The 26,567-nt window shown below is 41.9% G+C and overlaps 1 protein-coding gene, 1 long non-coding RNA gene and 1 other non-coding gene across 3 annotated transcripts; all 3 read left to right on the top strand.

Annotated features, from left to right (window-relative positions):
- Positions 1-12,980: 12,980 nt before the first annotated feature.
- Positions 12,981-20,415, top strand: cfap96 (cilia and flagella associated protein 96). Its single transcript, XM_078261513.1, has 7 exons — positions 12,981-13,080; positions 13,988-14,207; positions 14,418-14,555; positions 15,025-15,100; positions 16,568-16,753; positions 17,358-17,521; positions 20,361-20,415. Exons 1-7 carry the CDS (start codon positions 12,981-12,983, stop codon positions 20,413-20,415), a joined length of 939 nt encoding a protein of 312 aa, XP_078117639.1.
- A 1,988-nt stretch (positions 20,416-22,403) lies between these two features.
- Positions 22,404-25,311, top strand: LOC144524621 (uncharacterized). Its single transcript, XR_013502622.1, has 5 exons — positions 22,404-22,485; positions 23,315-23,408; positions 23,855-23,907; positions 24,079-24,139; positions 24,383-25,311. It is a non-coding gene; the product is annotated as an uncharacterized LOC144524621 (long non-coding RNA).
- On the top strand, positions 23,517-23,714 carry LOC144525033 (small nucleolar RNA SNORA74). The gene has a single exon (XR_013502656.1). It is a non-coding gene; the product is annotated as a small nucleolar RNA SNORA74 (small nucleolar RNA).
- Positions 25,312-26,567: the final 1,256 nt, after the last annotated feature.

Here is a 26,567-nt window from a genome sequence, read left to right as displayed (position 1 = left end):
TTTATTTAAGCAACCTGATAATAAGGAATGGCAATAGTCCAGCATCGAAGTAACAAATGCATGGACTACATTTTCTGCTTAGTTTTGAGAAAGAATGTGCCTAGGTTTCAATGTCAAGTTGTCTTAAATAAAATAAATAAATATAATCCCGATTTCTACAGCATTCTCTGTACCTAAGTATTTAGGTTCCCCAGAGGATCACTCCTTATGTCTCAGGTCATCACACTGACCTCTCCTCCAGCGCCAAAACTTGCAAAAAATCTAATGGTCAGATTTTTGTGAAATTTCCTGAGCAGATTTATCTCCCCAAAGGATGAACCCTTTCCATTTTGGAGACTTCATGAGCTCTCCTCTCGCACTATCCTCCGGCCAAATGTCTGTTGTATACAGGACATCTAAAGACTGGATTGCATTATATGTGTCCCAGCTATTCATGGTTCCTGTAATGTACGTCACCCCCGGGATGTTAAGGGTTAAGAGGTTATGTTGTTGCTTTTCTAAGTTATAGACGGAATAAAGCAGAATGTTACCTCTCCAAATGGTGTAGCTTTTGTGTTAAAGTTAAGAACACTACATTGGGCAATTGAAGATATAAAATGGGAAAAAGTATTTTGCCCAAGCAACCGACTAATTTACGGCATGAAGTTTAATCTCACCAGAGGGAAAAAGGAAAAATCACAGCGGAATTTACTGAGAATGACAATGGCGCTTAGATTGTCTGCAGTTGATGTGTCGTCCGACTCCGCTAATGTTGTTGTACGCTAAGTGAGTGAATAGTTTCAGACTATTGAACTGCATCAGGAGATTGTGACGTCCACAGAAAGGAGCTTTGCTAATGCACTATGCAGGCGCAGACTGTGAACTCAAATTAAACAAGTTGGATGCATATTTCACACCTTAGAAAAACATCTTTTATGAGACATACAGTATGTTCAGACAATTAGAACTGTTTTTTTGAGCAGATTAAAGAAGCAGCTACATGTCAGTTTAGCGATTTCATATGTGACCAAATTATTGATAAGTTAACATTCACCAGGCGACATTTTACAGGTGTGGCCATGAAGGACACATACATTGTGAATGCATCATATATAGCCTCTGATGGTACTGATGACGGAATAGTAACTGTAATGACCAGCCAGTCAAAATGTTGAAAGACAAAAGGTGCTTCCTGTTACATTGGAAACCGATCCACATTTAGACAGCTGAAGCTCAAAAGTGACATTTAACTAAAACCCACAGAGGAAAAAGTTTTTGCAGCGAAAGGCATTTTCACAGTCCCTTTCAAGAGAACTGAGGGATCAGAACCTGTCACTGGAAAAATGTAAGTGATTGCAGAAGCACAGATCTGTGTGCTAGGGAGAAAGACTGCTGTTAAGTAGGGACTTCATTGGGCCTATTGATCAGGTGAACCCCATCAAACCAAAAGAGACAACAGATCACACAGCTGAGCTACAGGAGAAATACAAAGACTGTGTTCAAGGCTCAGGCTTCATGTAGACGACAGTGGTAAACCGCTGGCCCAGCCTGTTGACAGAGTAGCATTCAATGTAACGAACAGGTGGATGAGAACTTAAGCAACTTAAGAGGATGGATGTGTGATGTTCCTTCCCCTCTGGGCAGAGGAGGACAGACATCAGGAGACTACACTTGAGTAAAACTGGGCCTCAGCCTATTTAAGTGGCTTCATCTCTGACTTCTCTTTCTCTCTTCCTCCCAGACCTCCACCAGCTGGTATGGTTAGAGTTTTGTGTTTTGCTTGCACCCATGACACACTACCCTGATTATTGACCTGATTAATATAACTAGTTGTTTTACCTCCAGTTTACAATAAAATGGTATTCATGTGTGATTCCCTGTTTTTTTCACTGGCTTTAAGGCCAGTTCATGACAGATGTCATTTAGAGGGTAGTCTTGCATTGCCAGACCCTCCTCCACAGCGCTGAGGAGGAGGGTCTGGCTAGTCCACACAGCAATCTGGGATGGGAGATAAATGTGCTCTGGTTTATTGGCATGTCTAAAAACCAATCACAATCGTCTTGGGCCACGGTGCCTCTGCAAAATAGCCTCACGAAGGAACTTGTTTTGGTTGAACATATGTACGTTCAAAAGTTGTCCTCATAAATCCAGCGGAGTTTAGAACGCCAACACAAAGAGAGAGGAAGGTGACGGACATCCAGCCGAAAAGAGGGACATCCGGCGGAATTTCAGGCAGCACCTGACCAATCCTGGAAGTGGAAAGTTGTCGATATGGACTATTTAGACCAACACCATGGGTATCACCGTTACTTGTGGTACATGGATGGTAGATGGGTCTGTGTGGACATGCACAGACCCAGCATGAAGTGAGATGTGTGCTCAGGTCGGTGAACACAAGGAAGGCTGCTGGTCCTGATGGAACAGGACTTAAAGCGTGTGCTGACCAGACTCAGAGGGCTTTACTAAGATAAGCCGTCCCCCCACCGCCAAAAGTCATCCTTGTCCCCAAAAAGCCGGGTTTATAAATGAGACGAAATAAATGCATTTAGGTGCAGTTAACAGCCTCTCGTTCTCTCATCGCTAAACCAAAATACAGTGTGGACAATGTTAGCCCTCCGAACAGTGTAATGTGTTTGGTGTTAAGAACACTACAGTTACCAACGGAGAAACCATACAAACTTTGGTGACCCGCCTTACCTTTTGCTGCCTCCCTCACGTCACATTTTGTATATATATATACACACCACGGATGAAACACTCAGTATAACGAAAGTATTTCTGTTGCCACAACCACACTGGCTTTAGTTTTCTTTAACCTTAACTATACTGTAGTTGCAATTCACAGACATCATAGAAAGCAAGAACTGTAAAACGTTGAAAGTCCTTGTATTAAACGTCAAACATAATTTTGCTTTTGCAGAATTGCCAGTACACATTCTGGTCCGGCAACAGGGTTGACAGCATTTTAGTGTATATTAGTACATATACTATCAAATTTCTGAAATGAAAGTAAACAGGATAATTATGGTCACCCACCATAGCGTGAACTAACATTCAAGTATAAAGCTGTTACTATTTACCATATCCTCTGTTTTTGAAGTCTTCCTTTACTCAACCCCTCTCACTAGCTTCCTGTTACTCTCAATTGTGTGTCTTTCTTCTTGTTTATGCAATGCAGTTTCATCTTTTATAATATAATTATATAATTTCATTTATAGCATGGCATTGTCTATCTGTACAAGTTATATCCTTTAACACACCTGACAAGTATATTATTTTAGTGTGTGTGTGTGTGTGTGTGTGTGTGTGTGTGTGTGTGTGTGTGTGTGTGTGTGTGGGCGTGTGCGTGTGCGTGTGTGTAAATGGTTATTGCTTCTATGCATGCGACCTACAACCTATGACTAAAAGATCGTAACTCACTGACACACACGTACAATGGCTCACATTCTCAAACACAGATTGATACTCCAACACAGTAACAGAGATTCTGTAGCTACACACACACACACACACACACACACACACACACACACACACTGAGGGTGTCAGTGGTAGGTGTCGCTGGGCAGATAATGGCGAGGTGATAGGTCAGGAGCTTGAGGGAGAGTTCAAGAGTTAAGAGGTTCAGTGGGGGGACAGCACTTTGGCTGATTGGTTATGGTCCCATGGGATGGGGGAAGGCACTGAGACATGACATCATACTGTCCTGTGGGAGGGAAAGAAAGAGAGAGAGAGAGAGAGAGAGAGAGAGAGAGAGAGAGAGAGAGAGAGAAGGGTGAAGGTCAGATGGTTACAAAAAGGAGGAGGTGACAACAACACCATCTGCATGAGGTCAACATCTCACTACCATCGTGGTGAATCTCACAGCTCACACTTTAGCCTCACTTAAGCTAATCAACACTTTAATGCCCTAACTCTAACTCTAATCCCACTGAGTTTCATATCATGGTCAGATGATTGGGTTTATAGTTTAGATGCATTAATTATACTGTGTCAGTGCAGTGTGGGCAGTACATGCAGATGAACAGTTCGGCCCACTCGCAACCCGTCCAACTCTGCGATGGGGTGGGACCGGGTGCCTGTATGTACTGCCCGTACTGCAGTGACAATTCATTTTATTCATAGTATCAAATCATAACAAGAGTTATCTCAAGACACTTTACATATAGAGTAGATCTAGACCACACTCTATAATTTACAAACACCCAACAATTCCAACAATTCTCCCAAGAGCAAACGTTTAGTGTGACAGTGGTGAGGAAAAACTCCCTTTTAGGCAGACCCTTCCGTGACACAGAGATGGTTTAAAATCAGCTTATTTTCCTTTTAAAGTTGACACATCAATTTGATAGTTATTGCATTTGGCCAATGCATTAGTAAATTAACCGTTTGAAATATTGTTAGCCATTCAAACCTTTTTTTAATGAATGCAGTTTTAACATGCTACTGTATGTTAAAGCTTTAGTCCGTAACTAACGTCTGTTACATTAAAGATATTGCCAAAATGAGTTGATACAATAATTAAGACTATCAGCTCCACAAAACTATCTCTGTATTTCTCAGTATGGTTATGTTCAGAAGATTGTGTCGTCTGGCGACTTTCCCGCACAGAAACTCAAGTGAAGATGAATTAAGATAATTAATTGAAGAGTAATAATTACTCTGAAGAGTCCATCATGTTTTTTTAATCCTCCGTGTATTCCCTGGCTACAAGTAACTGCTTGGAGGAGGGGTGGGAGTGGTGCAAATTAAGGAAGGCTAATGTGGCTGCACCGACAGTGGTGTTGTCATTGCCTAGAATTCCTCATGGGGGCTTTAAATGAAAATGTGTGTTTAGATTTAGAGAGCAGGGCAAGTTTGCAGGGCAGTCCGCAGAGTATGAACAAATTCAGGTAAGAAAATATTAATTAATTGATGTAGGTGGGTAAACCATTCATTTGAGCGGTTTAGGCACAGATTTGTGCGTATGCAATGTTTGTGAATTAGGCCTAATGATGTAGCATAGAGATGTAGCGCTGTAGTGACCAAACAGCAGGGAGTAGAGGCCTGAGATTTGGAAATGGCCACCCACCGTGGTGCACAGTGAGAGAAGAGACACAGCGTCCAAACCAGCCAACTGTGGACCACGCCACCAACACGTAGCAGGCACCCATTTAGATATAGTGCTGAAAGGCGCCGATAAAACATTGATTCCGGCCCAATAACAAACCTAATCTGCTACATTATCATTATTATCTTGTATGCACACATTTTCACCAAAAGTTCCTGTTTGATAAATACCAGATAATGTGTGGAAAATGATGTGCTTGTGTGTTATGTGTATGTTACCACACTGCACATAGCTGTACCTACTGTAGATATCTGTCTATATGGTTCATTCAGTATATCCATATTTATTCTGTTTTTCTTACTATATATTCTGTAAATACAATGCATATATCTATATCTATATTATTCTTACTACTAGTATAATGTCACTGCTACCACATTGCACATGTGAACCTAATGTGCAGGCATCTCACTCTCAGAAAGAGAGCAAACATCTTCCAAAATGTTGAACTATACCTTTCACCAAAAAACAATAGAGGGTTACAAAACGAGGTTTACATTGCAAGACCTACAGGCTGCTATCATCAACGCTTTTAATAACAGCCATATGTAGGTTAACCAGGACAAAATATCTTATGAAGTTATTGTGTTACGCCAGTAACCAGTAATGTAATTGCATCTGTAACTCTCTACTGTCCAAAAATTACTTCACTCATATTTAAATTGCTGGAGGAGCATGTCTGATATTTTATTACCTTCATTATGCTGTAAATCTAATCTTGTCCAATGTTGCTGTGGAACATCTGAACATGAAGCGCATCACCTCTAACATACAGTATGAATCGTAAAAAAAGGAAGTGTTTGCCTCAATTTTACTACAGCGTGTGGAGAGACTGAAGAAATCTCAGTGATTTATTGGGAAGTAAAAAGATGGTGTGGAGTCAGGGAAGAAAGAAGCTGCTACCTCTTCTCATCACTACCCACTGCTTAATAGCAACGATGGAGGATGGATAAATTAATGGGTAAATGGAAGAAGGTGGTCAAATGAAAACAGAGTGACTGAGGCATTCTGGTCCTGAGTTTGAATCACCCATCCTCTCTCCAGTCCTGTCCTTGTGATCTTTCTTTATTATGTCCACCAAATATATGTTGGCGTGAGGCTTGTGGCTTGCCACAAAAAGTATAACACAACTCAATCTCCAGCTGAACTGTCAGTTGATGAGTTGCATTGTGAGTAATGTAGGCGCCAGGTTTTGACAAGAAATGTGTGGAATAAAAAAGATGATAGTTTTGGTTCTTCGGCATCGATTGCAGTCCTTTTTTGAGTCTGACAAGGTTATAGAAGTGCAATGCTGAGTTAGTGTAGTGCTCTTTTAAAGACAAGGGCATTTTCATAAAGTCGGGGGACTACGAGTCTGCAGCCATGCTAGCGGCATTATGTATGTACGCACAGCAATGCTTTGACTTGAATGCTAGCATTAGCATGCCAACACAAGGAAAGTGTTAACATGCTGATGTTTAGCAGGTATCATATTCACCATCTTAGTTTGTAGTGTGTTAGCATGCTACAATTAGTTCATTACAGTAGCAGCTGAGGCTGATGGGAATGCCATCAGTTTGCAGGTCATAAACCAAAGTATTGGACAAATTACAAAAACAAACACTTGCAAAGTGCTCAAAACCTCTGTGGTGGTTCCCGCCGAGTCTCCAAGAGCACCTTTTGCCATGATGACACACACACACACACACACACACACACACACACTCTCACACACACACACACACACACACACACACACACACACACACACACCCACACACAAACACACATATTTAAAATGTTAAATCACCAGCGTTGCAGTGGACGACATCGTCTCCCTTGCTCTTCTCTTCCTTTAGTTTAGGTGTTTTTTGGTTTGTTTTAGAGTTCAATGAATAATGCAATATACTAATTAAAAAGGTGGCGTAGTGTTAAGCATTTGCAGTTAAAATACCATTGTTAAGACTTGTCTGAAGCAAATTTGCAAGCTGTGAGCAGTTCCCATTAACACTCCTGATTATCATTCAGTTGTTTTCAACTTATTATTTTCTGTTTATGAGTATTGTGATTTAGGGTGTGCCCTGATCAAATTTAGACTGTGAGTGAGACTGTTTGGACTTTGTAATATAGACTTCTATTTAAAACCCAACAGATTGGTTCCAAAAATGCAATCACTTCTCACTGAATTCTTCACTGATTGTTCTGCATTGTTCTGCAAGTCAATGAAGCCTGAGAGGAAGAGGGAAGGAAGACAGGAGGGAAATTAGAAGGCTGGGCTGATTTAACTCTAAGTGACTCTTTATACTTAACACTTAACACAGATATGTGCTGGACTTTCTAAAGTAGGATGTTTTGACACATGGCTTTTTGTTCATTTTAAATTCACTTTAAATATATATTTTACTGTCATTTTGAGTTTGCATAATGTTGTTTCATATTCTTTGACCAAGTAGCCAAGTCCTGACGGAGTGGCATCCCTCTCAGTACAAGCTGGTTGGGATTGCCAATGGAAGAAATAACCAGCTCTGAAATCAGTGAAGCAGCCCCAGGCAATGACGCAATACTGAGCAGTGGGAGCTTCACATGCAGAATGCAGAAGTCACAATTTTTGTCACAATCATTTTCAGTATTTTTTCACTCTTTTTAATTCATTCAGAAATGGATTTGACAACATCTCCAGAAAAGACACCGTAAAAGGACTATGTCTAGGATAACCTAAAGAAGCTGTTAGGAACATGTACAAATAGTAAAATGAAATGGTGATGAAACAAAGATTATGCTGTGACATAATACATCAGTTTCTTTGAGGACAGCTGTATACCATAATGTACCACGGTGAGGTACAACAATGACAAGCCCTGGTTCACAGCTAAGGTTGGTAGAGGCGTTGAGGAGCGGGGTCAGGGACTGGTTTAAAGAGTCAAATTACAGGTTGAGCAAGGCAGTGAGAGATGCTAAAAGACTGTTCTTTGAGAAACTCCAACAACAGTTCTCAGCTAATGACTCTGCCTCTGTCTAGAGTGGCCTAAGACAGATCACCAACTGCAAGCCAAAGTGCCTATAGGCGGGAGATTGACCATCTGGTGACCTGGTGCAGTCAGAACAACTTGGAGCTAAGCGCCCTGAAGACAGTGGAGATGGTTGTGGACTTCAGGAAGGACGCAGCCCCACCCACCCACATCACCCTGGACAACTCCACAGGCAACACTGTGGAGTCCTTTTGCTTCCTGGGCTCCATCATCTCCCAGGATCTCAAGTGGGAGCTGAACGTACGTTCTATTGGTACAACTCAACATCGCCACCATTGCTCCCGTGCTCCTCCAGGCGTCACGTCAGTGCCTAATTACCAGTCAGGCCCATCCCCCCCATGTATGATGTCAGGGCTGATGCTCCAAAGTCTCCCTACAAGGTGCGATTAACCCTTAACCGTATGGTGTTCGCGTCGGCTGCAGGTCAGCTATGAAACTATGTTGTCTTTCTGCACCTGCTATTCCCACACAAAGTTACAAAATTGTTACATTTCAAGCACTTTCACCTGTTCTCATTAAGTTCTAAGAAATAAGCATCAATATTTCCTGATTTTCTCACAAAAAAACAAAAATGATCATATGATCATAAATGTGATCTCACAGGGGTAAATGGCAAATATGAACCATAAATGATGTATATATCATTGGTAAAGTGAGCGAAAGTAAACATCTATTAAGTATGTTTATATAAATTGTTATGGCTGTATTGATTTAAAAGTCTAATAATGTGGTGGGTCCACCATACCTGGGAACATTGGCTGTGTAACCAAAATATGAACACCACACAAGGGTTAAAAACGAAGTAAGCTAAACTGAAACCAAAATTTACAAAAAGATTTAATGTTTCATTACAGCAACATATCAGTCTGGCAATGAAAGCCAATTGTACAATAATGCTTTCATGCTTGGTTGCCTTTCACCCACAAGCCTCTGGCCTGGTCTGTGAAATATTACGTAAAAACCTGAATTAGAATTTAAATAACTGTTAACTTGACTTATCCTATAACTTACATCATCATCAATCATTCATTTTCTGTTCATACACAAACATACAGTTATACTTGTGACAAATGCATTAAATAACACAAACAAATTCTATAATATCAATGAGAGCCTTAGAATGTTTAGAAGTAATTTATAAGTGTACACATACTACTCAGAGTCATCCTCTTTGTCACAATGTCTCTCTACCTCTCTCTCTCTCTTTTCCTTAATGCCACTTCTGTCTCTGTATCGTCTATGTCCATGTCCATGTGTCTCTGTTTCTACATCCCTGTGTCTCCTCCTCCTGTCTGTCACTCTCTCTTTCTTTCTCTTCATATCTCTTTCTCAACAACTCCTCCCTCCCTGTTATCATCTCTTCTCCGTCATACCTCACTTTCCTTGTTTCTTTTCCCTCTCTCCTTCTCTATGTTCCTCAGTGCTCCTCATTAACTACTGACAGATCATTATAGTAGTGCATTGTATTGTCATCTCCCCTCATTGCTAAGGCTGGCCTGCCACCTTGTGGCAATAGAGACAATATAACTCAAGATTCACTGGGCAGAGTGGCCCACCTGTGGAAAGTAACTGGTTAATTTACCCAAGTACTGTACTTAAACAGTTGTGTCACCCCTTGATCACTCTGAACCCTCTGCAGACACTGTTGTAGAGTTCTGTCACAACTTGAATAAATACATTCATTAAGACAACAGAGACTGACCTGAGAGAGAGTTTTTTATTCAACACTCTACTTTGTTGATCTGGTTGGACCTTCGGGGCCACGCATCTGTTCAGATAGATGGTGACATCCCATAATTACCAGCACAGCTCCACTAACCACCCCCTCCCCCCCAACCTCTGGTGTCACACTCATGAACAGTGAAAGACTGCTGCCTCCCTTCTCTCTCCCTCCGTCCCCTTTACTCTCTCTTTCTTTATTTTTTTCTTTTAACAGTTTCTCTTATTGCACTTTAGTTATTATGTTATATGGCACTGTGTTTATTTTATAATATTTATTTACTTGTCAGAACTACTCCTTGTGCTTTTAAATTGCCCCCAGGGGACAAATAAACTTATTTGAACTGAATTGAATTCCTAGAGCCATTTCAATCTGGGTTAAAGCCCGCCACAGCACTGAGACAGCCCTGTTAAAGGTGACAAATTACCTGTTACTTACCCTTGACTCAGGTGATAATGCCATTCTGGTCCTGTTGGATCTTAGTGCTGCATTTGACACTGGAGACCATGGTACACTACTAGAGCATATTGAACAGTGGGTTGGCATCAAGGGTACAGCTTTAAATTGGTTTCACTCCTATCTCAGATCCAAAGATCTTTTTCATTATCCATAGGCCAGTATTCTTCATCCACTGCCTTGTGTCTTATGGTGTCCCTCAGGGATCCATTCTGGGTCCAGTATTCTTCTGCCTTTACACACTCCCCCTAGGTAACATCATCAGAAAATTGAATATCTCATTCCATTTCTATGCAGATGACTCCCAACTGTACATCCCACTTAAATCCAGCAACTCCATGCAGCCTCTTTTCGACTGTTTGAAAGAAATTAAAATCTGGATGGCTAAGAATGTTCTTCAGTTAAATGATAACAAAACTGAAGTTATTGTCTTTGGCCCTTCAAAATCCAAAATTTCCATCCCTGCCGACCTTGGTCCCCTTGCCCCATGTTAAATCCCATGCACGTAACTTGGGTGTTATTTTAGACTCCCATCTTAACCTGGAGAAACAAATATCATCTGTTGTAAAGATTTACAAGATTTTACCAATTAAGAATAATTTCCAAACTCAAGTCTGTTCTGTCATACAATGATCTGGAAAAAGTCATCCATGCCTTCATAACCTCCCGCGTAGACTATTGTAACTCACTCTATCTTGGAGCCTTTTCTGTTGCTGGCCCTCAGCTGTGGAACCGACTGCCACCTGACATCAGAAATGCCCCTTCAATTGTGATATTCAAAGCCAGGCTCAAAACTCACCCTTTTACATTGGCCTTCCCGGCATTTTAATTGTCTTACTCTACTATGTTTGTAATTAAGTGTTTCTCTTTTGATGTCGTTTTAGCCTAAACCAGTGATTTGTAAGTGTATTTTATTTAAATTGTATTACCCTGTGGCTAATGCGCTATGTACAGCACTTTGGTCAGCGTGAGCTGTTTTTAAATGTAATATAGAAATAAACTTTACTTACGTACTTACTAATGGAGCTGAGGAGTGCTGCTCGTCATGGAGGAAGATTTGGCGCCCTCTGGTGCTACAAACACGTCTTTGGAGCACCTTTAACCAAGTCCGTGTTGCCCTTGAGTTTAACCCTTCCCTGGATACATAGACTTTAGTGAACAGTGTTCATAATGTATATGCTGTTAATCTTATTGTCCACATGCCCAGGGACTGGGGATGAACATGAGATTTGATCTATGTCTCTGTATAATGCATCATATTTCAAGTATTGAAATTGATGTTTATTATGTGGTTCCTGTCAAACTAACTTCATAAATAATAATATTAGACCTAATCACAATGTTTGCTTCCAATAACTTTTGGGCAGAAACCTCCTGCATACAATGTAACGTCTCTGAGCAAACGGAGACGAGGAACAACTGGATCTACTCTCATCTCCTTCATCTGGAATGCATGTTTGATGCTTTCATATGTCAACACTTTGACTAACATAAGCTTGGAGAGCTAATTTACCTTTTAGGCCACAGGCTAAAGAAAATGACACCACCCAAAATAGCAGTCAGTCCGACAGGCGAGGACATGTTGTTGTTCCTAGCGCTAGATTTGGTTTATCAAAGACGCTAGCAGGACAGACAATAATGGCTAAAAATGACATGTTATTATTTTGTTGTATGGTCTTAAATATTGTAGTAACTGTGTCAAGGTTTTTGCCAATAATTCAGCATTAGAAAACATTGAAGGGTATTTATACTGTATGTACATACATATTGACTGAAGTAATTAATATAAGATGGAAGTTAGTGGAGCTGTGCTGGGAATTATGGGATGTCACCATCTGTCTGTACTGATAAGTAGCCCCAACAGGTCCAACCAGATCAACAAAGTGGAGTGATGAATTAAAACTCTCTCAGATCAGTCTCTGTTGTATTGTATGTGCGAATGCAAAAAGACAACAGAGACTGAATGTGTACATTCAAAGGCTGTAGAGGGTTCTGCTTGATCATCCATGTACACAACTGTTTAACTAATGTATCAGTACCTGCTGAGGACAGAAGAGAGCTGCAGACTGATGAAGTCCCTGGCTGAAATTTCAGGGAGTGGATATGATGTGACTGTGATTGGTTGAGGTCATGGTTTTAGGACATAGAGGTACAGTTTTCTTTTTCTCTCTATATCTATGGTCCACATTACATAATCTGCAAGGAACAAATATCTACACACACTGAAAATGTGTCTTAATTGGCTTGTGTGTAGAGTCCAATAGTGTAATTTCATCGTCAATGTATTTTTACATTATTTTTAATTCATCACGAAAATGTTGTGCTTTTATTTTGAAGCCTACATTGTCCTACTTCCAGGTAGAATCTTTCTAGCTTGACACAGTTTATTTACTTCCCCCTTCTCCAAGGTAACCAACCTGTATACACAGACGCTGAAGTGTAGTCAGATAGATAGATAGATAGATAGATAGATAGATAGATAGATAGATAGACTCCAATTTGTCATTACACGTCAACCACAGGTATGTTTATACCTCTATCTGTGTGTCAAGTGTGTGTTTACAATGTGTTTGACTTTTTAATGGCCAGGACTGTCTCAAGTGTTACATGAGTATTATAGGTGTGTGTGTGTGTGTGTGTGTGTGTGTGTGTGTGTGTGTGTGTGTGTGTGTGTGTGTGTGTGTGTGTGTGTTTCCAGTGTATGAAGATGCCATCCGGTGATGGGAAGAGTGACATGGAGCGTCTGGGTATCTTTAAAGAGATGAGCTACATCTCTGTAGGAGACAAGTACACTCCACCCACCATCCGTAAGCATCCAGGAGGATATGCTTATCTGCCTGATTACTTCACAATAAAACTAAAGATTCAATTCACAAAAAGATTGCACATGCAAGTTTTTTTTTTTTCGTTTTTTTTCTTTTCTTGTCGTATTCACCCTTTTTGTGCTGGGAAACAAAGATATCTTCATTCAGCGTTCTATTACTTCTTATCTTTAGATGGCCATTTATTTCATCATACAAATGAATGAAACAGCCTTTAATATTCTTTCAAATGAAGATTCTTTTTTTGAAAAAGAACTGCTTCAAATGTGTCAGAACGTACCTTACATTAAGACGTTCCTTTTGTGGAACAGAAATTAAATGTTATTAAATGTAAAAGTCATCAGAAACATAAATATGCCGCTTTCACCTCTTGTGTTTTTCATACAGAATGTTTTTGTCGCTGATCTTTTCTCAGACACAGTGTAATCCTCTGCATTTTCTTTCACTTTGACCTGTTGACGTTCTCCTCCCACTCAGCAGCTGCAGCAAATAACCAACAAAACATTTAGCCGGCGCACAATTAACAAATATCAGCCACTGCCATTTGTGAATGACATCATATTTGCCAAATGAATGCCAATGAATCGGTGCTTCCCTAGTGTCTAGCAATCCAAGAAGCATATTCTTTGGTAGAACATGGTTCCAAACTCTCCACCATGAGTCTGTTAATTGTCCAGAGCAACTGGAAAGACATGCTGCTGCTTCATTTTTTAAATGCAATCTGGTGATATGTGTGAAATGACCTTTTGATGAGGACACAAACATTAGTCAGAAAACATTAGCAAAGTTACATTCATACTTTTGGTGACACAGCTGCATCAGTCTATTGATATCATTATTAAAAATATTGCAGGATATACATAAATATGTGATCTCTTTTTTCCGAATCCAGGTCCGTTTAATGAGTCAGCGTATCGTAGCCGTCAGATGCAGGCGGGTGTCGCTAAACAACGATGTGCTCTGCAGAACGGCTTCTTCGACAAGTCCTTTAAACGGATATTTGAACGTGAAGCACTGAGTGACCCGCTGAGACTGGCCCGACAGAACCGCATCCAGCTGACCAAGAAGAACCTGGGCAAGGCCTTCCTGCCCTGTAACGGGATCAAGAAACCGTGAGAGAACACACACACACACACACACACACACACCACAGAGACACACACACTAACATACACACGCCACAGAGACACACACACTAACATACACAGAATGACAGACAAAGACTGGAAATAAAATGTAAATGTGTCCTTTCCTGTCCTGAGTACTCATTGGTTGTATCTAGGACTCTTTCTCACTGTCATGTGGTTTCTCTCTGCTTCCAGCTGTGGTTCAGGGAGTTACTATGGGACTCTGTCAGGACCAGTTGAAGCCATGAGTCCACTGTCAGTGGCCCGAAAAGCCCATCGCTCTCCTGGACGCAACATTGTCACCTCACCTCCCAAGAAAGGCAGTGGTTACAGGTTTATGGCAAGAACTCTTTCTGAAGTAGCTCACAACCACAGCATAATGTATCTTATTTATTCCCGCTAACAACTTCAATACTAGGGGGTGTAAATCAAATATCTGAAGATATTGCATGTGATGAATGATCTGACTCCCTACCGTAATAACCAGTGAACTCGTAAATCGAGGCTCAGAGTTTTTCTGAAAAGATGAAGCTGTTTTGAAATGTAATGTGTAGTTTTCACAGTGTCCCAGTAAGAATCAGGAGTGTTGTGCAGCAGAGGAAAGACTTAGATTGCACTGAGACCACTGGACATGGACCTGATACTCTCATAGTTGCAATTTTTAGTTAAATATATGAATTGGAGTTGTTTTTCATATCATTAAAGCATGCTCTGTAACAAGAATGATATGGCTAACTCATAATAATAACACAATATGTTGTGCAGCTGAAGTACCACCATGTTACCATGTTATCTCCTGCAGCTATCCCAATGTGACACTGTCCAAAGTTGAGCTGTATGCCTCAGACCCCTACAGCCGAGCCAAACAAGTACTGGAGGTAAATTCTGAATTATGGTATTACACCTTGGGCCGTATATTCTTATTTAGTTTGGGCCATCATTTCTGTTTGTTATAGTAACACTGTAATCATCAAGGTACTGACATTGCTGAGATGTGGAAACCCGACAATAATCTCTACAAAGAAGTCAGATGGGGCAAAAAACATGAGCATTTTAGTTTAGTTTATTATAGGATCCCCATTAGCTGTGCACGATCTGATGATCAGATGTGGCTGTAAATAAGCCAACAGGTGAGCTAGGGAAACAGAGGCAAAAGAATGATGTGGCAGGTTGAGGTTCCTGTTGCTGTAGATAGCGTTAAGGACATTTGTGTTTTGTGTTCCTTCACTGGTTACCTTCTTACAGTACTAGTTGACAAGCTAGCAAGTCTACCAAAAAAAGTCATATAGTAAATAATTTTTCGTGCATTACTGACCGTTAGCTCACAAGGCTAATGGATGACATTGGCTATACTCTGATTCGCTTGATGTTCCCCCTGGGCATTGTTGCAACATATGAGTCACATGGATCAGCATAGATGAGTGGCACAGTCAGCGAGAGGATGAAATGTTATTTTTCTTTAAAAAAATCTCAACCCAAAATCCAACACTTTGTTGTGAGCTGTTTAGGTCAGGTAGCAAACGTCTAGCCTGTTTATGACCTTTTATAGATGTTGCTGTGTCCCAGGTCTCTAAAATAAACTTGCTGTGAGTGCAATGTTAATACTACTGACAGAAACGAAGGCCCAGACCACAAAATAAGACCCAAAGTATAATACTACTTTAATTAACCTGGATTCTGTGTGTTTCGTGTTCATTAGTTAAACAGTAGTACTCACTCAGCCACGCAAAGTAGGTGGGCCCAAAAGCTTGGTGACATAAGCCGTTTTCACATATGAACTCCGGACTATGTCCTAGGAACCAGGTCCTGACATAGTCCGGAGTTTCCCTTCCTCACATGGAGCCCCAACAGGAGGTTGTTCGTGTCAGAGCGTTTTCACTTCCTGGCTATCCTCCATTTGGTTTAGGCGAGGGGTGGCGCCTGGGTAGAGCGTGCAGGAGGTAGGACATGACTCAGCAGATTATACCGCGGTCATGGTGCAGCTTCCTAATTTGGTCATAGACAACCGAGTCTCTCGCCGTTCCTTGAATCTGTCTGAAGATTTCAGCGTCGGGCCTTACCGACAGAAGTTCCTGAATCTCGTCTCTCCAGACATTTTCGTTGGCATGTTTGTGTAAATCACCCTTCTTCTTCCCTTTACTTTGCTTTCTCAAGGTGATTGTCTAATAGTAGCGATTCCATAAGAATAAATTAATCTATTTGCGAAATAGTGACCTCTTTAAATCCGGTGTGTCAAGGCCTTTAAACTTATACTGTAAAAACGTACTATAAAAAACTACCACATTTTGACACACCTTATAACGTTCAGAATTTTAAATGTGCGTGTGTGTGTGTGTATGATACAGAGGGAGGCAGCAATCCATCGCTCAAAGTTAAGAGATGGTCCCTTCAAACTCAACCTTCACCCCGGAGATTATTTCCAAGGCAATCCATACCGCAGTGACAAGCCACTCCCACCAGCATACAAGCCCCTCCCAGCTGCACAGAAGCTCTCTGCAGTCCCCTTCAAGCCCCCGTCCCCCAGCAAAAAGGTTATCCATCTGTCTGCTCCACCACATCATTGTTAAAGGGAGATACCTGAGTCAAAGCTCAATTGCTAATAATCTAGTGACATTTGATCTGTGATATGTCCAACCCATTCTAACTCCCAACTTGTCACATACGGCCGCTTGGTCAGGACCCCTTGGCACCACTTTGTAAGGCACTGGGTCCCCCTTTAGCAAAGCATAACGTGCAAAGTCCACGTAGGGAGGTCGGGGTGGACTGATGGGTCAAACAAACAGGACTTTGACCCAAGAGATCGCAGTTTATGTGAAACCAAAAGTCAACCTTGACTTATTTTAACTTACTTATGTAACTGAAGTTATGTAACAAGCGTACTTATTGTAACCCAAAACATGTTTTCCTAAACCTGTGAGTGAATTTACAACAATAACCACATGTTGAAGTCTATCCTACTACCCTGCCCGTTGAAAACTCACAATGGAAGTGTGTTACTATTTGACGCCAAGAGCTCCTGACCAGGCGTCCGTATGTGACGAGATGGGAGTGAGAATGTGTTGGAGCTGTCTGTTTTATAGTTAACTTTACATGTGAACAATCTATCTGTGTTTGTGTGACTGTATCTTGTGTTAGGTTGGAGGAATGAAAGCGGGGACGTTTGACCCTTATCCCTTACATTCTGCTGATCCGTACGTCATTCGCCGCTCCAAACCATCCAATCAAGAGCCAATCTTCCGTCCTGCTCCTGGTCCTAAGAGCGTACCTGTCAAGAGTATCATCACTCTCAATGTGAACAGGTTAGATCCCTGTCTCTATTATTGATGTTCTATTTCTCTGTTCTCACATGGAGAGCTTTCAGGTGACACAAACAACCCTCTGGAGATCATAATGACTTCTCATTTATAGAAAAAGTCCCAAATTAACGGAAGCATCCTATTAGGTGGCATTTGTAGGTAGTGGAACTGTCTCATTCGGGTAGGACACAGATGAAACTTTCTGTTGAAGCTGCTGTAAACTAAACACTGACTTATCACTTTATAAAGTTATGGCAACGTGTGTGTTAGCAAACAGTGCCTCCAGCTGACATGCAGCATCATTAGAATTCATTTGGAGTCGTCTTTGGGTCCACCTGATGAAGGTCAGTCCAATGTTCTCTCTCTTTTAGCAGTTTCTAGTCTCCACCAACTCCTGAGGGAAATATCTGTTCTCTGTAGCTGCTGAATGCTCCGCTGTGTTCACCAGCTGCTCTCTGACTGTCTGTCTGCTGTTTGGAGCTCAGCAGGTAGAGATCAGAGCTCTTTCACTGAAAACAGCTGCTGCTGCTGGAGAGAGGTTCATGAAGGCTCAGGGGAACTGCAGAGTTGATGCTAGTTCTCTGTGGGTTAGGGGTTAGGGTTTGTCACTTCAAGCGACACCTTATTACACTTATTATACGTGGTGATTTGTTTCTATTGTTAATATAGAAATATTGAACAGTGCAGCTTTAACACAGGGGTTGCCAAGTCTGCGGTTTTCCCATGGAATTGGGCTAAAAAAATTGTCCACTGGTTGGGTAGACCAGACCCACACACACACAACATGCCCCGCAGCATCTCTAGCGAAGGCAGCAAACGGACTAGTACACAGTTTACAACAAAACAGGTTAGTTTGTGCATCAGTGGTCTACATGTTTATTTATTTGTAATATACTGTATCTAATTACGCATGGCAAATTTAGGACCTAGATGAAATAACTTTAGGGAAAACAGTTTTTAATGCTGTTGCACTAAACAATTATTGTTTTTACTTTGTAGATATAACAATACATTTGGCAATTATAGTAATGCTGTTGGACTTTAAAGTGTAAGGGTTAGTTTAATATGTTTTAGCTGGGGAGCATTTTGAGTTCTGTTGTTGGGGAAGATTTATTGGGCGTTGGGCGGGTATTGGCATTCAGACCTGGCAACCCTGCTTTAACACATCACACTTACTATTTGCTGACTGTGTATCAGAACAAGACTGTCCTCCTGAGAACAATAGTGAAACCTCCAAAATGACATGTTTATGTTCAAGAAACAGAGCCCTCTGGTTGCTGTACGAATTATGACTCTTTTCCATTGTGAGCAAAGGAGGGAGTTCCAGTAGTGTGATGTTGTTAGAGAGCAGGGCTTCTTCTCTCTGGAGTTGTGATGACTGAGTGCCATTTTAGGGTGCCAGTATTTGGATGAGGAAAAGTGCATACATTAAACATCTTACTTCCACATTAAACTACACTGTTGTTCACCGGAATCGCTGTCTTTTCGTGCTAACAGCACTAGCTAACAGCACTAGCATTGATGATAGAACGTAATTCCTGCGACACTCACGTGGTGCAATGCGACCAATAGCTTTTAAGTTGTCATTTCTTACCTGACAGACGTTTGTTAGGAGGGCGCCGTGAGTAGTGTATTAAAAAGCCCCTTTTAGTGTGTTATATAGTTTTTTGTGTATGTAATAGATTAATAAAGTACAAAAAACACATTTCACTCAAATGGAGCTTTCCCTCCCACAGACAGCACTTTTTGTCAGCTGTCTGAAACGCCTCGCCAACATTCCTGTTTGAAATTTCTCTTATTAGTGATGTCATTGAATTTGGTTGACCAATCACAACAGAGTGGGCCAGCTGACCAATCAGAGCAGACTGGGCTTTTCAGGAAGGCGGGCCAAGAGCTCAGACAGAGTGTGAGAAACATAATATGTTTTTTGAACATCAAAGCATGTAAACCTATTCTAGGAGACCCCAAAAGTACAAATAGGACGCTGAAAAGGAGTATATTAGGGGCTCTTATGATGTCTCTTACCATGGTGAAGCCCACCATGTAGTGGGAAAAAAACACACTAGACATATGATACCGTAACACAGTCTAATTTTGATGTACTTCCAGCAGGTACTGCATAAGATATACGTTAAAAGAGAAGGTGAGATGATCTCTGCAAATTGCCAATTGTGTGTAAACTGTAGGTTTTTCGGTCAGATTTTCCCTAAATGACATGCAAGAACACCCCCCTCCCCCCCTTTTGCGCCCCTTGCCCGATAACCGTGAAACGTGCAGTCACAAAACTTTACTTTACAGGTGTGTTGAGATCAAAATGAAGACAGAGAGATGTGTGTAGTCCGAGCAAGTACGCCATAAGTACGGATTTAGGAAGTGATCCACCCCAGCCCCACAATTTACTCCCACTGGCTTTCTCCCTGGTCTGATCCTATCGCCAGATCATAATCAGTGTGTCACTGTAAAGGGCGGTTACAAAAAAAAGTGTTTGTCCTGGCATCATCCCAGGTGTGACTCAAGATATCCTGAAGTTTCTTTGGTCTGACTTCAATGATATAGTTTTTTTGTTCTAGAAATAAATAAATGAATGAAAAACCAAAAATCAATACAACTACTTTGAAATAATTTTGACATTTTCAAGACATTAGTTGAACTCTAAATTTGATATCATATTCCATTTCTGCTGGACCTTGTCCCCGACAGGGGGCTGTAATTTCAGCTGATGATTTTTGAAGATAAATAATCAAAAGTGTGCATAAAGTCAGTAAAACTAATTCCATTTTCACAAGAAAAAGACCCATTGAGACCCATTCATTTCTACGTTGTTGTTTTTTTTCTTTTTTAGGAGTGTTCACTCTGCAAACTACACCTCAACCATTCCAACTGTGATGACCTTCTGACTACATTACTCATACCTCACCAACATTAGCTTCACTCTCAGCCCTAAGATATGTACAGATATAATAAGATGAAATAAAGCTGAGAAGAGTGACTTTTGGACGCTTTTCTTGTGAGACTTTGTAGAAAGGAATAATTACCTGTGATCAGTGCAGCAGTGTGTCTGTGCAACTTGTTTCCAGTGGTCTGTTGAAAAGAACTGGTGATGGTGGATTGGTCCTCTAGCTCTCTAGGTCAGGCTGCACTGTGAACTGATGCCCATGTGGGCTTTGTAAATGAGAGATTTCACATTGCATGCTGTCTCCTCTCTCCTCTCTGTAAAAGACAAGGGGAGGCCACACTTTAATAACGTCAGCAGTTACAAAACATATTGATAAGTATGTAAATTCTGATAATAACATAGAATAAATGCATATTGCTGATTAATATTACTGGTGATCAGTATAGGCTACTGTATATATATATATATATATATTTTCAATAACATAGAATGAATATACATGTCTTTTTAAAGAAAATGGTTCCCTGCATCCTGTGAATTTCCTTATTATGAACATCCCATGTGATGAAGGTGCTGGAGAGGCTGGTCTGGGCCTACCTGAGGCTGCAGGTGAGATCTTCTCTGGACCCTCTACAGTTTGCCTACTGGCCTCGTCTGGGAGTGGACGACTCTGTCATCTGTCTTCTGCAGTGAGCTCATTTGCACCTGGAGAGAATCACATTTTTGGATTTCTCCAGTGCATTCAACACCATCCAGCCACTGCTACTAGGTGAGAAGCTGCAGCTGATGGGTGTCGGTGCGCCCACAGTCTCCTGGATCACTGACTACCTGACAGACAGACCACAGTTTGTCCGTCTGGACCGTGTTCTGTCTGATGTGGTGGTGAGTGGTACAGGGGCTCCACAGGGGACTGTGCTGTCTCCTCTTCTGTTCACCTTATCCACCACAGACTTCTAGTACAACTCAGAGTCATGTCACTTACAGAAGATTTCTGATGATACTGCAGTTGTTGGGTGTATAAGGGATGGACAGGAGGGAAAGTACAGAGCGCTGGTGGACAACTTTGTAGAGTGGGCTGGTAAGAATCACCTGCTGCTGAACGTGGATAAGACCAGAGCGATGGTGATTGACTTCAAGAGAAAGGGAACGGCTCCGCAGCCCCTTTGCATTCTGGGTGGAGATGTGGACAAGGTTGAGGGAGTACAGATACCTGGGTGTCAACACCGACAACAGGCTGAACTGGAAAATCAACATCACTGCTGTTTACAAGAAGGGGATGAGCAGACTGTATTTCCTGAGGAAGATGAGATCCTTCAACGTGTGCAGCAGAATGTTGGAGATGTTCTACCAGTCTGTTGTGGCCAGCGCTCTGTTCTCAGACAGACTCCAGTATGTCCAGAACTCTGCTGCCAAAGTTCTAACCCACACCAAGCCCTGGCAGCATATCACTCCCATCCTCCAACAGCTCCACTGGTTGCCAGTCAAGTCACGCATCACCTACAAGATTCTCTTGCTCACCTACAAATCTCTCCATGGACTCTCACCACAATACCTCACAGATCTCCTCCACCCCTACACTCAGTCACTTTCCCTGCGGTCCTCTGTCAAGGACGTGCTGGGCACCCCACCCGCACCAGGTTGCGGACTTTTGGGGACAGGGCTTTCTCTGCCAGTGCCCCACACTCTGGAACAGTCTACCACTTCACGTCCGCTCTGCCCCATCCCTGCCCATGTTCAAAAAGCACCTCAAAACATTTCTTTTCACTAGTGACCCCTAACCCCCCTCCCCCCTATTTGTTAAGTGACCTTGGGTACCTTGAAAGGCGCTATTAAATCCAAGTTATTGTTATTATTATTATTATTATCTATGTATGTATGTATGTATGTATCTATCTATGTAAGTATGTATGTACATCTGTATGCTGGTGGTGCATTTGCTCGTAGGACGATCTTTGGGAGAGCTTCCCCTCCCATAATGCATAGCGGCATAGTGCCCTTTATAAATGAATGCGTGACTTCCGCTCACTCTCTCAGTCTGCTGGAACTATGTTGGACAGAGGCGTCAGCTGAGGTAAGCATTTCCTTTAACTATGTATAAACTAATAAAGTTGTCTTGCGTCATTGGCGAGTGAACAGTCAGCTGTTACTTGACGTTAACACCGTTAACCGTGCTGTAGGAGAAACCTAGGAAGAGTCTAAAACGAGCTGCCGACACGTGGACCCAGCACGTCACGTGCTGTAACGTTAACGTTCCACACAGTGAGACGTTAGCGCGGTTTCTGTTGGAGACTGTCCTAAGTGGGGCTAACGGTACCGTCAGCCGAGAAATGTTAACACAAGTCGCCCAAAATGTTTAATAAACTTACCGGCGTTACAAATATCTGCGACACTCCTGGGATGGGCTCACACCAGCCACGTCGCCAAATCGGTCTGGGGTGTAGGCCTACTTCGGAATCTTTACTTCGAATCTCCTTCATTTTGATCTGAACTGACGTTACGCGCCTGCGGAGTGTCCTGACTGCGTGTTGCACACTTGTGACGGGGCAGAGTAGCATTTGTTGAGACTAAACTGTAACGTTAATGTGATTTGCTATGTTCTTACATGCTTTCCGTTACTCGTGTTGTTCTCAAACGGTTCATTAGATATTTAACAATATCTAAACTGGAGCTCAAATTTAACTAAACTTACTATCGGATAGGATTATTGTATGTACTAGGTTGCAACACGTGGGCTGTTGCCCATGTAATTCCCTTATTAAAATGCAGACAATAGTGAGCAACTGTGGCTCACTGTACACTGCCTGCCCAACTGACTTGAGTAGCCTTACAATGTGCATTACTATGAAGTGTGTGTGTGCGCCTGCCATGTGAAACAATGTGACGTTCATGTTGTCTTTCAGGGATTCCGGCTCTCCTGTTGAACAGGTGGTGTGTCAGAGTTGCAGCTATGGGATAGAGCTTCCAACAGAGCCCTGATTTCCTTTGGGTCTAAAGGTAAATGTACAGTTGCAGAAACAACTAGCTACTTTGTCCTCACATGACAAAGAGGGCTCTGCACGAGGCTCACGTTTCTCCCAGTCCTTATTGTAGCAGAGCCCTCCAGCCAGCACTCAGTCAGCTGTCCAGGCGCCGTGTCTGGCTCAGTGTTACAGTGCTGGTAGAGAGAGTCTCTGTAGTGGCTCTCAGCTCTGCAGGCTCTGTTTTAGAGTGTGCTGCTGTTGAGCTGCTGCAGAGCCTGGCCCAACGAGAGTGGCCTGTCCTGATCCCCAGCAGGGCCGGCCTAGTGACGGGCCGCACATTCACATGCTCGCACCACCACATGGACATTATGCACTAGTGATTACTTCTGACATGTTGGCTTGTATCGTTTCAACAGAAATGACACCAATGCTAACTGGTACACCTGTCTCAACCAAACCTTTTTCCCCTGATTGTTGCAGGCTGAGCCCCTAAAGGCTGCTCCCTGTGGGACTGACAGTCATGCTGCCTGAGGGTAAGTGGCTTTTTTTTTTTGTTTAAGCAGTCATGTTTCATGCAGTGATGACTCAAAATGTAACACATCATGCTGACAAAACCCCATGGTGAACCATAAACCCTGAGCATAGCGACTGTCAGCAGCATCAGTGTTTGTGCTTCTGCCTGTACTGACTTCTCTTATCTACAGCAGCGTGTGAGCAGCTGGCCTGCAGGGGACAGCAACACTGCTGCACCGGAGCCAGACCCCGGTATGTGACATCTAGTCAGCCTGGTACTGTGTGTAGATGGTGTAAACCCAATCGTGTACTGCCGTGGCAGAGACTTCTCCTCTGCTGTGGAATATTGTATTGGGAGAGAAAGCTCAGGACTTTTGGCACAGGTTCAGTAAAAACAGTTTACCAGAACCTGACTAAAGACCTGAAACACTTATGTAACAGTCCATGTCACTGAGCCTGGGTATGGGCTGCCTGCTTACACTGCTCTGTTTCTAGGTTTGGTCGGTGAAATGCTGCCAGGCCAGTCTGAGTGGATCCTGTCAGCTGCTGATGGTCACCAGTAACGCCATGCTTCAGCACATCGGTCTACCTGGTTGAAGCGGCAAACAAGACTTGTACATGTAATATCCTGAAGGCATTGACATCTACAGGAAATTACTGTATTCAGAAAATAGAATTTGTTGAAATAAATGCATTGAATTATGTACAAATGTTTGAATTGTCTGATTTGTCACTAGGTCTTGAGAGTGAGTGCCAGGTTTAAAGGATGAATGGGGTGTAGTGATGAGGTTAATGTATCACAAAGACCAAAGTCAACTACATTTGTAGTAGTTTTTCTGCATTACATTTAAGAAAATTATCAAACTCATGGTTTTAAAGTAATGTTGACATGGTAAGTGGAGGAATGTGTTAACTGCTGTAATGCATGTGACTAATTCTTTCATGGAGTAGTGTTACATTGGCTGCTTTATGATGAGTGATCCCATGTGATGGGTCAAACGCCACCCTTTCTCCACTTTATATCCCAGCAACACATCTAAAGACTGAATAATGTAACCTTAACATGGTGGCTCAGTGGTTAGCACTGCTGAGGACCCCTGTTCTGGCCTTGACTTTCTGTGGAGTTTGCAGGTCTGTTTCCTCACCATAAAGACAAGCATGTTGGAAACTGCTGCCAGTGCCTTGCAGAAGGTTGGCATTACACCTGGAGCTGGTTGCTGGGCAGGGTTCAAAATCTACCAGTCATGCTGGTACAATATGCAAGAGGCTGGGACATTTGCTTCACTAACCAGCCAAAACAAAGGTGATCTGTAAAGTGTCTGGTAAAGTTTGAACATTCCCGATGGACTGTGGATGAAAAGGTTGTCTGTGTGCTGGGCTATGGCTATTTCTACTCAATAAAAACAAAATCTGAGTGTCTTTCACGATATTTGTATTGTGGCAGTTAATATTGCGATAACGTTTATATCCATATATTGTGCAGCCCTACTTCTAGGCAACACAAAGTGTCGGTATGCTGTTGGATGACAGGAAAGCAGCTGTTAAATGTTCCACAACAGTTCATGATCAGTGAGTGCAGCAGCACACCAAACACATGACCCTGTTAGATGATTAACAGTGAGATAAAAATAGGCTCTTCGTGTTAACCATAGACAATATACAGTAAGTTGTATTCTTTAAACTTGTTACCTATAGCAGCTGTTCATCTTCTGTTAGGTGAGCACAGCTGGAACGTGACCAGGGCCTTAAACATTACACAACTAGTAATTTATAATGACATCAACGGCTCTTTCGTGTACAGCTTCTACTTCACTATGTGGAGGAATACTGCGTGTATAGACGACACACTCTGTAAACCAGCATTTAATGATCTCAGCTGTGACTCAGCATAATTTCCAGCATCATTACACTTACATTCATGTTTGACCCTTCACATCTAGATGACTATGAGGTGCATTCCCTGCGTTCTGCATGGAATAAATCAAAGGAATGTAATGTCTACTGCTGTTTTCAGGAATCCATTACATACCCATTGTTCTCCATGGCCATCTGCACAAAGTCAGACTTACACATATCTTCATAAGTGAAAGTTAAATTGCTTTATTAAAATATATTTTGTTGTACAGTGTGTCCTACTATGGCTGGGCGATATGGAGAAAATCAAATATCCATTGATGTACTTGGTATTGTTGACCAAGTACATCAATGTTCATATTGTAGGGTTGATAATTGGTGCTTTCATAAAATATTAACACAATGAGAGTTTAGATAGATAATCATCAGTAATGTGGATATAATGACTAAGTGGGTACAGGCAAATAATAGAACAGCTAAAAAGTCTGGTGAGTTCAGAAAATGACATCACTTTACTGTAATGCAGCCTTTAAAACCAGGAAAACACAACACTTGTGTCATATCACGATAGATATCCAAAATCTAAGACGATATCTGGTCATATATATCGATGTCGATATAATATCTAGCCTTGAGCTCCTGATTGGCCGATTCCCGTCCTCTAAAAGAGCAATGAGCCTTCATAGCTCAACCAGTAGCCCAGCCTTTAGTTCCATAACAATAGAGATAATATAGATGATATCCATATACAGTAGATCCACAGTTGCCAACTGGAAGATCTCCAAATGTTTGGCTGATAACAGCTATAAATGTGTGATTAGTTCCT

Source organism: Sander vitreus, chromosome 10 (genome assembly GCF_031162955.1).
Source record: "Sander vitreus isolate 19-12246 chromosome 10, sanVit1, whole genome shotgun sequence".
In the NCBI taxonomy this organism is placed as follows: Eukaryota; Metazoa; Chordata; class Actinopteri; order Perciformes; family Percidae; genus Sander; species Sander vitreus.
The sequence above is the reverse complement of the archived record's forward strand: the minus strand, read 5'-3'. Positions and strand labels throughout refer to the sequence as shown.